Consider the following 17377-nt stretch of genomic DNA (forward strand, 5'->3'; position numbering starts at 1 on the left):
AGATAAATTGTTTGAAATGATAATAACATGCACCAAAACAAGTGTTGATCTAGTGGTAAAATAATGAATTTTGATATACTCACATTCATGTTTTTTTTACATATCATTTTCACTCTATTTTTATCACATCATTTACCATATCAAACTCATTTCTCTCTCTTTTATTCATATATCTCTCTAAAAGTAGAGCGGTAGAGAAGTGTGAAGACAACATTTTTCGTAAAAAATCTAAACCCTTGTAATGATGAAAACACAAATTTGGATCCTGGAAAGTAGACCGTCTAAAACATGTTGCTTAAGGAGTTGTTAAGCAAAGAGCGAAGACCTAGTTTCACAAACAACGTTGTAGCTACACATACAATTCTGTTTCCTCCCACAATCTTTAAGTACATTGGAGAGCTAGGATGCAATTACCAACTTCAATCGCTCTCAATCCTTTCCTCTAAGATTGTACAATCACTTCATTCCGCGGCTCTTCTTAAGCTAATCACATGATCGTTGATAGCCCCCAACTGCACTTATACTTCAATTAATAGCTTGATCATTCATCGAGCACAAGGTTCAATCAATTGCTCAGTGTGTTTGTATTGTTGTTGGGGCCAATGTGAATGTCCATTCAACTCAAACCAACAATGAAGCTTCGTTTACTTTTGTGCCTAAGAAATCGGGATGACGTTGAGGTGGATGCATCACGTTTCAACTGAAATGAAGTAAAAACAAACAAGCACTCAATTGTATTGTGGGAGGCACTGAACCACCCTTGTCCAAAGTTGCTTATAATTCGGGGGCGTATTATTTATTTACTGTTATCCGAATAGTAGTTAAACATGACAAAACAAAACCAACGAGTGAAGAGAGCGTGGCAGCTAAGCTAACACTATGCACGTATGTATTTTTTGGAGGGGTTGAAATATCTGAACTCATTTGCAGTGAAACCTCATAGTAGTAACCAGCCAAAAATAAAAGTAGAGACCACATTATTCGGCAAAAATGGCGGAAACGCTTCATATCACAGGGATCAAAACATGACCCTCCTTGAGTCTTTGTCAAACAAAATTACAAAATAATAGGCAATGCTCCATATTCAGACATCCTCATTAAAAACCGCCTTGTTATTTTTTTCCCTATCAAACTTGGAGCAATAAGAAGACTGAAAAGATTGCACTGCCAGACAAATTTTAAATCCTCACAGGTCCTCAGGACCATTTATCTCCTGCACATGACAATTAAAGCTTTAGGCCTACTTAAATATTAGAATGATAACCTCAAGCAGATCACCTGGACAAATAAGGCTTGTGTAGTTGAACTTAAATACCTTGTTAGCAATCTCAGCTCCATCAGGTATTTCCAGCTTTGCACCTGGTTTTGCAACAATACTGACTTTCCCCTGTTAAGGCACCAGAAAGAATGGAAGATAACAGATCAAAAATCCAAATAAATAGTTTTTTTTTTTCAAGTTCTCAACTGTATTAGGGACGAAGGCCGAATAAATTACTAGCAGTGAAAACATAAAAGGGGAAATTGATATATGATTGGTTTCTTTGCTGACATTCTTAGTTTACTTGCAACAGATCAAAACATTAGAAAGTTTCTAGAACATTCAAAAGGAACATATAAACTTTATGTGGATGATATTTCAAGAATCTGGCATCACGCTATATAATCATCGAAAAACAATTATGTACTCGTAATGTGATAAAATGAAACTTCGATTGTAATTTGGTAGTACTATTAAGGGTGGAGAATGAGTAGCCGAGTGAGGAATCAAACTTTGTACACCATCATATCACAACACACCCCAATGGTCAAATTTTAAAGACCCGGGCTAACAACATCATGTAGCTACAAGTTCGTTAGATCCTGCGGAACCTTTAGAAGAGGAATGGCTAATATTTTTCTGCATTTACTGCTTAAAAATGTGGAAAGTAACGTTTAAAATAGATACTTTATGACTAGACTAATAATTAAAGCAATAATACTCTAAGAGCATGTTTGTTAGACAATTTTCAGTTGAAAAGGTTTGTGTTAAAATTAGTGTTGTTTAATGTGAATTGAGTTAGGGTAGTTTTCTCTGTTGGATAAAGTACATTCACAGGTGACTTAAGTTACATTTACCAGATTTGTTCATTCTTAGCATGGGACCCAGAACCTAAAAAATTATTCTATCTTACTATCCAACCAAAAACAATTTTTCAAACTTACTTCTAACATACCATTTCCAAACACAAATTCATTCTCTCAAGCTTAATTCCACCGAACTTGATTATAATAAACTTGCTAAACCATAAAGAAAACTTGAATCTTAGTATTTCTCATACCCACAAAGTACGCGAAGTCACGTTTGGAATAAGAATGACAAAACATTCAAGAACATAAGTATCAGACATAAGGAAGAATTTAATTCAAAACCTTGAGGATAACACCAGCTCCAAACCATACATCGCCTGCCACTTTTATACTATCGAGCTCAACTATACTGGGAATTGACTTGAACCTGCTCAAGAAGTTGCTGACCTGTGAAGGAGACCAAGAAAATGAATATTATTTTTATCATCTAAGACAAAGTAAAAGTAATAGAGATCTTAACCTTCTTATACTCTGGTCCCAATTCAATAGAAGGGTTTTGAGGATTTGCCCTAGCTTGGTTCCTAAGAACAAATCCATCCTGTAAAGTGTACAGGTCTGACTGCAAAACAAGACAAATTGCCTTAAGCGAATGACTTTCATCAACTTCCAAGCAAGTTATCATGACATGAAAGAAAATATTATGACCTGAACTAGAAGCAAATCTGAAGTTGCCTTCACTGGAAGGAAGCGGGATCGAGGAACGTTGATTCCAATAGTCTTGTCAAAAAACTGTTAAAAGATATGTATTAAGAGCAGTAGAAAAAATAAATCAGTGTTCAGAACTTCTAGTAACATCTAAAATAAACAGTACCTTAATTGCAGCACCGGCAGCAGTTTCGAGTTGAAGAACTTTCACTCCTTCAACTTCCTAAAATGCACAAATTTTGTCAGCAATTTTCCAACTTATTGTCCAGCACTTAACCCAGACTATAGCACCCCTGTCATAGAAACAACAAAAGAGAAAAGTGGTTACGGTCAATGACCGTTTTGCACCTTTGGATTCGGAATAATCTCCATCTTCAGAGCATCAGCCTCAACAAGCCTTTTAATTGCTTTTAAGTTCACCCACCTGTAGAGTATATATTGTGAATATCCCGAATGAGTCTATAATCTAAGACACTCAGGGAACTGACTAGCATAACTTACAAATTATTTGTGTTGAAAATTTTGAACTTCTCTATTGACTTGAATTCATTAACCTGCATGAAGAGGGACAATGAGTGACATAATTAGCAAATTCTCCAACAAATTTGTTTGCCTCAACCATCACCATTCACAAGCCTGTTCCAGCTACCATAAACCTTATTCTCCTTCTAAATTTATCGGGTAACAGATAAACCAACAATAAATTGCAAAAGCATGTTCTAGCATCATACAACTGACTTCTCACTTTAATTCCTAATGAAGGACCCATCATCAAGTAAGACTTATCAACATTATACTATTAATACCAATGGTGGATAAAATTTTACAAAAAAATATTAACACTAATGATTATATAGTTCATATAATCAATGGTTATCAACTAGCATGAGGGTTAGATATGTCATGCAGTTTCACCAAAATAAGAGAAAAGTCTATATCTCTTTCAACTACTAGGCTTTCCTCAACAAAGGATATATCACCAAAGCAACTCTGAGTTCCCTATGCAGTATGTATCATTATCAGACTTCGTTTTTCAAAGAGGAAATATTGTGTTATTTTCTTGAAAACGACAAAACAATCATGGCTTTTTTTCCTTTCCTTTTTAATTATTGAAAATGTTTTTTCCCAGGCATGAGCAATCCAGTCAGACAATTATAGAGCAACCCATTAGTGTAAAGTACAGATCGTTGATTGCCCAAATAAAATATAACTATTTATCGAGTGAGTCATCGCATTCTTAGTTATAATAGCCGACTTAGTTCATCATGATCCTTATTCTTCATAATTTACTAAAACAATTGTCTCCATTTGGGAAAGAGGGATGAACAGGAATGAAAATGACAGAGTTTAAGTAGCTTACATGTTCATCTGGAACTTGAGCGATTTCCAGGAGCTGCATTGAACAATCAAAGATAAATGTCACTAATTACCAATACCGTGAGACTCTAACTGATCATACATCTCTTAATTTTATTTGAAGGTGCAGAAAGCCAGAAACCAAATAGGGAGAGAGAAGGATAGTTATTGAACTCTAGATAATTTTTGTCCCTTTGGTATAAAAACTTGGATAGAACATATCACATTGAAGCAGTTCAAATAGAGCGAGTTAGGCACACCCTACAATCAGAATACTGATTTGATCAGGTAAAAATCTTGGTTGAGAAGAAATGAAATCAGAAACTGGTACGTGCCTGAACCCTTCCTTCATAAGAAATCAGAGTGCCACCTTTCACATCAGCCAATGTCTTGGGAGTCACCTGAAATACAAGCACCGGAAAAATAATATTATGCAAGTCTAAAGCTAAAATAGAATTGCTTGATAACAACCATCTTTGTTTACCTCCATGCAGTATTCATTCTTGTTCTCGATCAAATGATTTAAGATTTCTAAATTAAACTGTCAAGGACACTATTGATACTAGAGATACAGTTTTCATGTATAACTAAAGAGAAATGCAGCCAAAAATAATATAAAAAGAATAAAAGCTTAAAGGATACTCAAGTCAACTACAGCACCCAAGTTATCTGAATTGGCAACAAACACATACTCCTTACCCTGTAAGAGAACAAATAGGACAGGAAAAAATAGGTATGCTAATGACCAAACCAAAAGACAAACCAATTAAAAATAAATTGAGTTCTGGAGTCAACCTGCGATAAAAGTGCATCAAGTTTTCCACTGTTCATTAATGATGAGAAGACATCTCCATGGCCAGGAGGGTACCTATGCATGAAGTGATTACTCATAAATATACTAGCAGAGACATGCTCAAGGTTACAGTTATGACTAGACTGACTAATGAACTCATATAACACTTCCCAAGTTATGAAGGCAGCAAAGCAGACAATTCCAATGTAACCACTGGATGATAGTACGCTTTTAGATTGCCAGTTTTTGGAGATTGGAAGAAGCCAAATCCCTGTGGCATTGCGCAATCCATTCCATATGGTTGGAAGTTGGAACATAATTGAACTCATAATCTTTAAGGAGATTCTTATGCACAAGAGCTCCTTTGGGATGAGAATAAGTGTTTGACTTCTTGTTTTAAAGTCCAGGGTGTTTTACAGGGGTTTCTCTTGTACAAATGTTGAGAGATTGGATAGCTTTGCTTCATTGATGTTTTCTTGTTCTCTTTGTTTTTTTTTCTCTTATTCTGTAAGGACCGTCTCTTATCCTCCTAACTTTCTAATTATCTGTCCACCTTAATGAATTTGTTATACATGCATACTCGTAAGTAATATATTACTTTAAAGATGTATGTCAAACTATCTGATTAAATGTGTCCCTTCATACATAGTTGGGGATAATCCGAACAAACCCCACACTCACGCCATGCATGTAACTTCTAGGCCCCAAAAGTTTGAGGAATGACAAGACAACTATGCAAACTACAAATGTCCCCCCAAGCATGAAACTTCATTTAGAATTAGACTGATTAATATCTCCAAAATGGCTGACATGTGGGGTTTAACTGCAGGACATGAGTAAAACTTAGGAAAGATATGTTAAGTATTTGAATGAATGCTTGATTCATGAGCAGAAACAGTTCCATGCTTCAATCTGAGGGTCTGTGCTATGTCTACTTTCTAGAGGAACAGTTTTATAACAACTGTGTTCCTACCTTGAGAGAACCATACTACAAGCTAGCTGTTGTGGTTGGAGAGCCCAAGGCATTATAAACTCCACACTAGAATCTCATACTTCCAATGTGGGACTCATGTTGCATACCTTGTGATTGGACCCTAACAATATATCCTAAGAAATCAGCATTCAGCATAGAACAAATTTGCACTTCCATAATGGCAAGGTGATGCAGAGTTGAGGTGCTTTTAACTTTGTCAGGATCTTTTATAAATGATAGATGTCATCCTGATACAACAGGTACCAAAAAGGGGAAAAAATGCTATTATTGTGGCAACCCTGATTTCCCCAATTCTGTCCCAATGTGAAGCAGAACCAGGAAAACAGAGCAAAAGAGATACAAAGGAATGCTGAGTGAGTTTGAGACTTTGAGATGCTCAGCCCTCTCCACAAAATCCCAAATGACAATCTGGATACTCCTCAACAGTCTCTATCATTCTCTAGCTATCCTTCTAACAAACTAACAATTCCCTGTAACAATTGACTAACTAGCTCTATGTTAGTTAGTGGGTCATTCTTACAATGAACTCCCCTAAGTCTCCTCTCATAGACCCTCTTAATTGGAGGTCTATTCCTATCACATCCCTAAATATTTTTCATAAGATTAACATGAACTCCTTTACATATGTGTCTTGAATTATACATCTACCTACTATTATACCGGTGCAAAACTGCTAATTAAGAAACCTGAATAAAAATATAAAAAGATGCAAGGTTTGCAAAGCAAAACACAAATGAAGTCATACCACCCATCCTTGCCAGTCTGTCCTTCGGATGGAAATGGCAAAAAGTCATCAACAACCAATCGAGGGTATTGGCTCTGCATAAAATTTAGTTTTTGCAATCTAAAATCAAGCAAGAAATTAAAGCTCAATGTCCAGAAAATTCATCATGTATTTAGTGTGATAACTCAGAGACACAAACCTGGTTAAAGGTATGAATCTCAATATTCGAGTTTTTGTATTTTTCAACAATCTACAAACACTCAAATTGTTAGATCAGAAAAAAATTCAGCCTATATTTATATCTAGCACTGAGGGTCCAAGGGAAAGCTCGTGTACCGTTTGAGTGTCATCATGAGTGTTGAACGAGTTCATCAAAAGCAATGGAACACTGCTTCCATATTTGGAATTGAGATTCTACAATAATGCTAGTTATCACTTATCAGTGAAAAGTCCACGAGTGCAAAAACAGAAGAAAAGCCAAGCAAAGGAAGGACTGGAAAATAACCTCAATTTGGATGACAATTAAATCAAGAAATGTCAATCCATCACGAACTTCAATGACAGATCTGCATTTCATTTGTAAACAAATTAAGAAGAAAATTTAGATAGTAATGAAAGGCAAATTAAGATAACTACCTAGCAGAATTCCCAAATCCAGACCTGGATTAAATTTTTCTTCTCCAAAATTTCTATTTTCATAATGTTGACAAGTATTTTTCAATTAATCACTTGAACACACTTGCATTATAAATTTTCCATAAACACCAATATGCATCTATAACTTTTTATGACAACACTAATAATAGGATTGTGAAGTCAAACTTGTAAGGACATTTGTTTTCCATTTTTTTCAAAATTAAGGACTCTAGCTGAAGAAACAATCATTACAAGGCAAATTGATCACATGTATCGCCAGATTCCGCGCTATTAAACCTTAGAAACTTGATTTTCCGACTAGCCTAAAGCACTAACTATCAAATACAGGAAAAATATCTTGAACTTCTAAAGGAAAACAAAACAGATTCACCATACTTTGGACCAGTACAACCCATAGTTGTCCCCAGGCCTCCATTAAGCTTCAACACCACAAGCTTATCTAAGAGATTCTTCACCTGTGAAGAATCTGCACCGATATCGATTCACGCGGTAAACACAAATCGATCTGTGAAATCATCAAATCAACCAAATCGAAAAGCCGAACGAAACACGAAGATCAATTACCTTCAGGAGTTGGTACCAAACTATCATAAGGCACCACCACTTCATCATTAGGCGTCTGGATCTTACTCCATTCAACATGCTGTGCTTCTCCACTGCGATCAATGCATTGAAAAAAACAATATAAATCACCGGAAAAAGAAAAATGCGTGCATATGATCAATTTTGATTGTTAAGCTTCGTGATTAGGCGATTCATACCTGAGATAACGAGCGACGAGGTTGATGAATCCGCTCTTCTCATTCTCACTGCAAAACACAGATTCGAGAAATGAAATTGATGATAATCATCAGGTTCTGGTTGATGAGAGAATGCAGATGAGATGGAAGAGGACCTGATTTGGCTGAGGTGAGCGACGGCGGATTTGAGGTTGGAGAGCTTATCGGTGTCGGCGGGGCTGAGAGTTGCGGTGGCCATCGTTGCCGGTGAAGGAAGGTTCGAGAATGTGAGGTGAAAGCGCGCGGGAGAGTTACGATTCGGCTTCGTTTGGATTGATGGAACATAATGGAGCGGAGCGGAATGGAATATAATGGAACGGAATGGAGCGGAGCGGAATGGAATAAAAATTTCATTCAATTGTTTGGATATTTTATGACGGAGCGGAACAAAGTTACCACTGCGTTGTTTGGATAATGGACGGAGCGGAACGAGTTATAATTTTTATTATTCCTATATTACCCTCATTTTAAAATAAAAGACAAGCTGAAAAAACAGTTAAAAATTGGTAGCCAATGTTCAATATCTTAAGATCTGGTGTGTCTAAATATTGAACATGAATGCTCCTATTAAGAGGCCAATATCACGAGCAACGTACAAACAAGGACAAAAATGGAGCAACAATCACCAAAGGCACCACCACTTGGACAAATAGAAGAAGTCACAATGCCACAACGTACACCACCAGCCATTGAAAAGAGAGATGCACACTAAGCAGCCACAAGAACCACGTAATTAAGAGGCCAATATCACCAGCAACCGTACAGTTGCAAACATTTGAAGAGCAACTATACTTGCAGAGTGTAAATAAATGTATATATATCTCCATGTCCTCACAATATATAAGAAAAAATCTAGTTGCAGTGATTATGTATGGAGGTTATCATGGGTAGAATGGTATTTTCATAATTTAATTAAGTGACCAATTTTCCTTTCCATTCCTTTCCATCCAATTTGGGGGGGGAGTAAATCTGATGGAATGTAATGGAGCATGATGGATGTTGGACCATTACTTACCACTCCCTTCCATCCTATTTTAAATAAACCAAACAATGGACCCATCCCTCCCTCCCCTCCCTTCCACTCCACTCCCTCCTCCTCCATCAATCCAAACGAAGCCGAAGAGTGACGAAGGAGGTGAAGAGAGTGGTGGTGGTTAATTGGTTATTGACTTAATTACAACTTTGATCCTTGATGTTTACCAATTCCACGATTTTAGTCCCTCACCTAATTTAATTACACAGATGGTCCCTGACTTTGCTGACAGTCTGCAACGTTGGTCCTACCGTTTGTTTGTTAATGGATGAGGTTTACGTCAGAGACCAAAGAGCAACTGAAAGTTTTAAATAAATGTGGTTTTTTTTTAATTGCCACCCCAATTTTAAACACACGTAAACCTAAATAGAGAGAAAAATTATACAATGTGATAGGAAGATGAGAAAAAGATAAGAAAACTAAGTGAATGAAGATGAAATGAAAAAAAATTGGATCAAAATATAAAAAACATCTTAATTTTCACATATCATATTCCATTATATTATATTTCTCTCTTTATTTTCCTTTCAATAAAATTTGTTCACACTCGAAAACAACTCACACTTAATGATACATGAAGAAAAAAAAATGAAAAATATGATAGATAATGTGATAAGAAGCATAAAGATAGAAAGAAAATGAAAGAAAAAATGAGGTGCGAAGAAATCAAAACTCTTAACCTTTATTAAATTCATAATTTCTCTTAAGTTTTCCATATTATAAAATACACGTCATATTATAATTGGAAAATACCCAAGGTCTAGGGAAGAAGAGAGAAATGATAGTTCAAGTGGTAAAAACTGAGTGACATATGAATTGGGGAAGAGAAAGTTAAGAATTAATTTTTAAATAGTGTAATTTATTTTTTGGATACACCGAAAATTTCTCCTTCTAAATATCTACCCTCAAATTAGTGAGTGTTGACATATTATTTTTGTATTTTTTTTTAGTAGCTAAAATTCGTCACTAATTTTTTCTTTATTATTCAAATTTTGTGAAAATTTTTAATATTTTTTTTCAAAAGTTGAAAGAGGGTGAGTGAAGTGTATATTTTAAATAAAAATGTGACGTAGTGTTATTTTTTTTTTCTTTTTGACATTGATGGAGTGCTATTTTGACAAACAATAAAGGGGTTGAATGTATTTTGGCCATATTTAAATTTTTTTTAGAGGTTTCCCACATTTGTTTTTTGAAAATACCACATTTTTTTTTTAACTTCCACTACTGGTCTCTCCGGCTCTATTTACGTGCTTGCATTCCACCGTCGCGCACCGCCGTCGCTGTTCACGTCGCCTGCCAATGCTCGCCTAGTCCGGTCTCATTTCGCGGTGCCTCCGACAAGCTATCCCAGTCCGCAACCAAAAACAACGTATTTTTCGCCGCGTTCGACAACTCTAATTGCCACTTGCCAGCCACAATCAACACTTCACTTGTAGCCTGTAGGTATATAATGACAATGAGTTTTGATCGGTGAAGCGCTTGCGGTGGTGATTTTTCCGAAACAAGGCATGAAAAACGTACCCACGGGAAGATCCATGGTTAAGAGAAAGACACCGTTAGAACTTAGGGTAAGTAAAAGTTCCTCCCACTTCAAACTCAATTTCTACATGCTAATGGGAATTGCTGCCTTTGGTTATCCAATTTGTTTGAAATTTTGAATCCTCGACAGAAATGCGATTCGAATTCAATTCATTATCGATGTTCAATAATGATTTATAATTGTAGATAATGCATAATTTGTTCCCTTGCAATAACATTTCATTTTTTAGAGTGAATTATCATTTTCTTATTTCAGGATGAGTTGCATTTCTATTATTCATCATGTTGTCTGCATTTTATTTCTGATCTTAATTGATATGATGATATGGAGTTATAGTAGTGTTGTTCCAATTCGAGTTCCCGAGAATTATATATGTCTTTCCATGTTGACATTTAGCATTTAATTATGGTGGGGGGGAGGGGATTTCAGATTTCTGATATGTATACATACTTGGCAGGGAGAGCAGTTGAAGCGAGCAAGTCTCAAGGACCTTACTAATGAATCGACACCCCCGCTGGCTAGTTCTACAAAGTAAGTATCTTTTGCACCTCTTTCCGTCCATTGTTTCATAATTTGTTAATGTTTGCTTTGTTTATGTTAGTGCCACTGAGGGGCGTCGTGGATTTAAGAAACAAGGATCGTTCGAGACTCCTAGATACACTGATACACAACTCGATGAAGTATTTGCTGCGAAAAAGTCAAGGTTTAGAGTTGCATCCGGAAAGGAAAATGCAAAGGTTATTATATTTTCTCAACTTCTTACTAATATTAGTTTACTCTATTGATATTTTCATGAGTTGTTGAGATTGAACAAAGTCACTTGTTGCTGTGTTCAGGAAAATCCATGTTTGGGGAAAACTAGTAATCTGAAAAATCTGCTTGGTTTTTCTACTTTGGATGCTAAGAGACAGCAAGGAGCTACATGGTTTGCCTCATAGCTTATATATTTACTTGATCTTGCGGCTAAATTTTCCCTATTCTGATTCTGTTCCTAATTTTCTCTCAGCTTGACAAATTCTGTTGCTTCCAGTGAGGTGAGAAAAGTTGGTCTATTGCAAGCTTGTCAAACAAATGAAAATTGCAGCCAAGGCAAGTTTCTTAGTGTTGCTGAGATTTCATCTGTTGCTGATAGATCTTCTGGCTTGGCTGCATCTATTGACATGGTATACAATGGTAACCTCAGACATTTTTTTATCTGTGTGCCTACTTTTAAATCAGTGTAGGCTGTATCATAAATATGTTACTACTCAAATGTATCTCAGGGCAAAGCACTTAGAGGACTAGCCGCACTTGAACCACGGGTTGATAATGGCTTAGCTGATGATTCATCTGAAAGACGTGGAGATTTGAAATCAACCGTCAAAGGAAGTTTCTTCTCTGAATGTCATGTACCCGGTCAGAAGGCCCCTTTGGATCTTACTCTAAAAACCAATATGAGAATAGTTTCTTCCTCTTCAGTAAATTGGTGAGTGCATATGAGAATAGTTTCTTCCTCTTCAGTAAATTGGTGAGTGCATAGGATTGACTAATATCTTGGCATCAAAACTGGTAGGAATAGTTTCTCCTGGAGTGAGCTAAAAAGCTTACCCTGAAATTCATAGTTTATATTTAAAGGAGGTATTTCTAGGTTTATTTAATGCCTCTATAGTTTATAAAAGATAATTGTGCCCAATGCTGATATAGAGCCTTCCCCCAGTTGGGGTGTTTGAATCCCTCTGAAAAATCGGTTAAGGTGGTATGGGACATGTACAAAGAAGCCCTTCGAAGGCACCGGTGAGAAAGGTTGATAACTTGGTTTTGCAGAGAGGTAGAGGGAGGCCAAAAAGAACTTGGGAAGATGTTGTGAAATATGATCTCATTATCAATAATACCCCTCATAATATGTTTTTGATTGAGCTCAATGGCATAGTGTGATCCATATAGCCGACCTCACTTAGTGGGATAAGGCTTTTGTTGAGAGTCTGATGAAGTCCCTACCAACTGTCGCCACCCCAAGTTAATAGAGTTCTGTCAATATTAAATAGATGTGCTGACAGTTAAAACTTAGTAAATATGACAGTTAAGTTGTGATCCTTTTGCTATGTGTCACATCCACATGTTTATATGAGAATACAAAAGCTATTGCGCTGGGCTATATGATGGGAGTCCTATCTCATGATATTCCACAAAACTGATAAGAAGAATGTTGGCATTTGATGTGATATGAATATTGTTGATGTAACTAATGCACGCACTATTCATGCATGGTGTATGGTATAACAAGTATTTTTCTTTTGATTTTTTTCCCTAGCTCTCTATATTCTCAATAGTTGAAGGAACTAGGTAGTATATTGCTTACATAATTCTTCCTTTTCTTAGTAACCATGACATGTTAATATTTCATGTTTCTAACATAAAAGTCTGTTTACCACCTACATAAAACAGTTTTCATATAGACATTGATACCTCAACCAGTAAATAAGACTTCTGTTTATCGCTATTTATGTTGAGAAGCTGTCCTATTTACGTGATTTGTTTGGATTTTTATTGCCCGCATAATTGCCTTGGGCATCCCTCATGTCCTTTTTTGTCTTTAATGAATGCTATTTGTATTTCCTCTTTCAAATTTTCACAATACAAGGTCAGCTATGCGTGGTACCATGAGAGGGTCCAATGGCTTCAAAGATTTGCATTCATGGATGTATCCCCAATCTGTTCTTCCACCTTCTCTCATATTAGTGTTGAGCCAATCAACTGTTGATGGAGGTAATCAAGCAGCTTTCAATGTAGCCCATTTTAGTTTCTTCTCTGTCCTCTTCCTTTTTATTTCCCTTACATTCCATATTTCCTTTTTATGCAATAGAATTGGAGTTCTTAAGAAAACGACAAGTAGCTTGGGAAGAATCCTTTCGAGACCTCTATTACATGCTTCGGAATAACATCTGTGGCCTCTTTTATGGTAATTATTCACGGACGTCTTCTTTTTTATTGGATGAAATTGTACAGATTATCGAATTATTCAAAGTATGCTTTTTTTATGATCTGTAAATTATTATTTTTGTGTGCAATGAACAATTATCTTGATGAAAATACAGTTTCTTGTATTGATGTAGGTTCCTTTTGTTATTATTAATTCAGACCTGGTTTTGATATATTAGGAACCTTCCAAGTTCTTTGTGCAATATTATGTGTGTTAAAATTTATATAAGAATATTGTATGAGACTTTGTGTTGATTTTACCCCTGCTGTTTTCCAGTTTGCACTTCCCAGTTTGTGGTGATGTTTACCGGTGGTGATAGCTCGAGGAGATCAAAATGCTCTATCAATGCTTATATCTCTCGGTCAACCATGGGTTTAAGATCATTGTTAAAAGAGCATGTAAGCATTACTTGTATAACGTATAATGATCTGTGCAGTTCATCTATAAATTACTAGTCAATCATACAGACAGGGGGCAGGGGAGGTAGTTATTTTTATAATATCTGCCTAAGGTTAAGAATACAATTCATTGATTGCATATTTCTAGGAGAATATCAGTGACAGTGCTACAAGGCATATTACTTCTTTATCTTTTTTTGTTGTAGCATTAGTCTTGTCCTAGGTGCCATTATGCTTCTATGGTGTTGGGTCTTTAAAACTGATGGGGCCATGAAGTTAATAACAGGTCACCTCTTGAGCGTCAATAATGTGTGCAGTTTACTTATTAGCACATATGGTTTATTAGGGTTTTATTTTATACTGCCGAATCACCAGAACTTCCTTTTCTATTTATGAGGTTTTTCATTTTTCTTTTTGAATTATTATCCTGGAATTTTCTCATTAATATTTTCTTTGGTTATGATTTCTGAACTTACTTTTGGTTGTATCCACTCTTGAACAGGATCTTTGTTTCTATATGCCTCTCTGCCATTCGAAAGTGGAGCTAGTTGCTACTGAGTCTCTGGCTGAGCTGTTAGAGATAGAGAAGCAAAACTTAGGACAGGTTTGTTTTTTTTTTTTTTTCCATATGTAATTTGCATTTCTATGGGAAACTTCTCAATGATCATGGTAAACAATTCCCTTACATATTACACCCATCTCTTTGTGATTCTATTGATGAATATGTACGAAATAGTGACTACTGAAACTGCACTTCTTTTTTGGCTCACAGCTAGTATTAACTGTAGTGTTTGCAGGAGTTTATATTAATCTGCTAGTAAAGTATTTTCAAACACCATCTTCTAGTTATATGCTGTTACCTCATTGAAAGAGTTTGACGCACAAGACTGTTTTAATAATGATAATGTGATAACACATGATCAGACATAAAAGAGCAACCTGATGCTACAAAGCTCCTGGTATGGCTGATTCTAGGGATTGGACCCTTATGGATCTATTGAAGCCAGCCTTGCTTTGTATCGTAAGAGGCTGATTCCACGACTTGGACCCAGGAGCTTCTTTGTCACAAGGCAGCAACTCCAACTATTGCACCAAGGCTCCCCTTCAACACATAATTAGACATCAATGAATTTTTTATTAAAATGTTTTTAAACTCATGTTGAGATGGATGAAATTTCAATGATTAAAGCATTCAAATACGTGTCCTTCACAAAAATGACATGATACCAGAACTATTTCAAAGTGTCCATGTTTCCTGAATTATGGTAACACTTGATTAGACAATATTTTACAATTTTTTTACAGGTATACTGAATTAAACTCAACTAGTTTATAGATGAAAAGTTAATCAATAAAGGCTTGCAAAATATTATGCCTTCTGCTCTGAAAGTTTATTGTCCAGTGGTTTTTGCTTATTTTCATGTTAATAACTGATTTTCCCATGTGTGCATATATTATGCCTTCTGCTCTCAAAGTTTATCTACCAATTAACTTGAGAACTGTAGTTAAGTTTATTTATACTGTTTTTATTGATTGGTGCTTTATCATTTGAAATAATGCAGACCCGACGGTCAAGGTCATTTTCTGATATTGATAATAGCCCGGAATCTTTGTTGGTTTTCAGTGGCAACAACAATGTACATGGTTTATATGACCTCTTACTTAATTATAGGTGACTAATTAATGGTTAACTTTCTTGGTGGCTTCCTATCCAATTTCCATACGCCATTGACTTATACTTGTTTGATGTTAACACTCGTACTTTTAATCTTGTGGCGGACTAACTTTTATTACCTGTATTTTGCAGAATTCTCTGGACCTCACTGTCTGGTGTGGATGTACCTGTCTTGTGCTCTCCCGTGCCCTTTCAAAATTCTGCTTTGTCTTCTCCTGATGTATGTTAATAAATTCTTGACTTAATTTTCTCTTTTTGTTCTTTCCATGTTGTGTTTCTGCAATTTGTAAATACAAGTGCATTATTGAACTATCGTACCAATCCTTTTACCTAAGTTACTTAAGTCAGAAATTTTGTTACCACTTTCAGTGTTATTTCTTATCGTTGAGTTGTAAATATTGTTAGTAGTTGCTTAATTTTTCATTTGTGCATGAGTCTAGTATCGATGAATCCTCCATAAAACAATCTAGAGGAATCAATTGTTTGAAAGTTATAATTTATTTTTGTACAATTTGTTTAACGCTACAGACTTTATTTTTCTTTTACCCAGCTATCTAATAATACATATTGGAATCTGTATCTTCTCTTTCTCAGATTAAATGCATGGAGACAAGAAGAGCTGAACATTTTGCTGCTTCTTGTAACAAGTCTATTTGGAAAGATGGTGAGTCTGCACCGAGATCACCAGATGGCCTTTGTTATAGCATTGAAATTAAGGATGCGCTTCTTCCACCTTGGATTATTTGTAGCATATGTGCATTGATGAGCTCTGAAGGGAGAAGCTTTGAGGCAAGGTATGAGTAGACATTGCTTGGTGATACTTGTTAAGTTGTTATAAATGAATTGTTTAGATCGAATAGAACTGATGTGTTCAGCTCTGGTAATCCTAAGCACAATGATAGAACTTACATAGTTACATGATCTTGAGATATTTCATCCTACACATCCTGGCATCAATCTCCACTACATTGAGATACCCTTCCATAGTGGTGCTTCACTGTTTTGACATGCCAGTTGGTCTGAGTATTTATTTATGTTGCGATGCTATGGATTTCCCTTGAAACACCAAAGAATTAAAACTAGGTGCATGTTACCTAGTTATTTGAGGCCTAAATGATGTTTGGTTTGTCTTGTGATACAGTTTCTTGACAGAACCTCGCTCAGTTGGCTTGAATATTGCTTTAAAACCAACTTCTGAGAAGTGGGAATATAAAGTTGCCGGTAGTGAGAACTCGCAAGACTGCAGTGATACATTTGGCATTGCAGAAGCTGTAGTCACGTCTTGCTTGTCGTCATGTTCACTCAAAAGCTTAAAGTACTGTGAAGGTTCATATACGGGATCACTGTCCCCTGTATAATTGTATCAAGCAAGAGGAACTTAATTTTCTCACATTAATGGCTAGTCTATTTATAGTATATTAATTCTGAGATGCTAGGTGTGATAGGAATTTGGCATGCTATGCGTCTGGTTCATTTAGCTGTCAAGGAATCAAGAAATAATTCTATAAATGTAAGCATGGACGAAACTTTGGAATTGATTGAAGTGGGCATCATGGGTTGGTTGAATGCAAAGGTCCCAGGTTTTGATCACTCTTTTTGTAATTGGTGTAAGATTCCTATGGATGGCCTGCTATAATTGTTTATGATTTTGTGGTTTTGATATAGCACCTTCAAAAGAGAATTCAATCAATCAAAAA

At 35.9% G+C, this 17377-nt stretch overlaps 2 protein-coding genes across 3 annotated transcripts; one reads left to right on the plus strand and one right to left on the minus strand.

The window, feature by feature from the left end:
* Window positions 1-923: 923 nt before the first annotated feature.
* On the minus strand, window positions 924-8364 carry LOC130726056 (UTP--glucose-1-phosphate uridylyltransferase-like). Its single transcript, XM_057577275.1, has 21 exons — window positions 8192-8364; window positions 8058-8105; window positions 7861-7952; window positions 7672-7762; window positions 7145-7205; window positions 6976-7053; window positions 6839-6889; window positions 6661-6734; window positions 4924-4996; window positions 4771-4828; window positions 4613-4659; window positions 4464-4529; window positions 4133-4165; window positions 3274-3326; window positions 3121-3196; window positions 2939-2995; window positions 2773-2856; window positions 2588-2686; window positions 2410-2514; window positions 1316-1387; window positions 924-1213 (listed from the first exon to the last, which is right to left on the minus strand). Exons 1-21 carry the CDS (start codon window positions 8272-8274, stop codon window positions 1187-1189), a joined length of 1428 nt encoding a protein of 475 aa, XP_057433258.1. The 5' UTR covers window positions 8275-8364; the 3' UTR covers window positions 924-1186.
* Window positions 8365-10281: 1917 nt separating this feature from the next.
* On the plus strand, window positions 10282-17377 carry LOC130724549 (uncharacterized). Of its 2 annotated transcripts, none has more exons than XM_057575811.1 (14): window positions 10282-10676; window positions 11106-11179; window positions 11250-11385; window positions 11485-11573; window positions 11679-11811; window positions 11911-12113; window positions 13269-13393; window positions 13491-13586; window positions 13884-14005; window positions 14508-14609; window positions 15568-15677; window positions 15813-15900; window positions 16275-16474; window positions 16822-17377. In XM_057575811.1, the coding sequence occupies exons 1-14, from the start codon at window positions 10617-10619 to the stop codon at window positions 17036-17038; spliced, it is 1755 nt and encodes a 584-aa protein (XP_057431794.1). In that variant the 5' UTR covers window positions 10282-10616; the 3' UTR covers window positions 17039-17377. The 2 variants fall into 2 exon arrangements, with proteins under 2 accessions (XP_057431794.1, XP_057431793.1); XM_057575810.1 differs by having other exon boundaries at window positions 10283-10676; window positions 11655-11811.

The sequence above is a fragment of the Lotus japonicus genome, chromosome 6 (assembly GCF_012489685.1).
Source record: "Lotus japonicus ecotype B-129 chromosome 6, LjGifu_v1.2".
NCBI lineage: Eukaryota > Viridiplantae > Streptophyta > Magnoliopsida > Fabales > Fabaceae > Lotus > Lotus japonicus.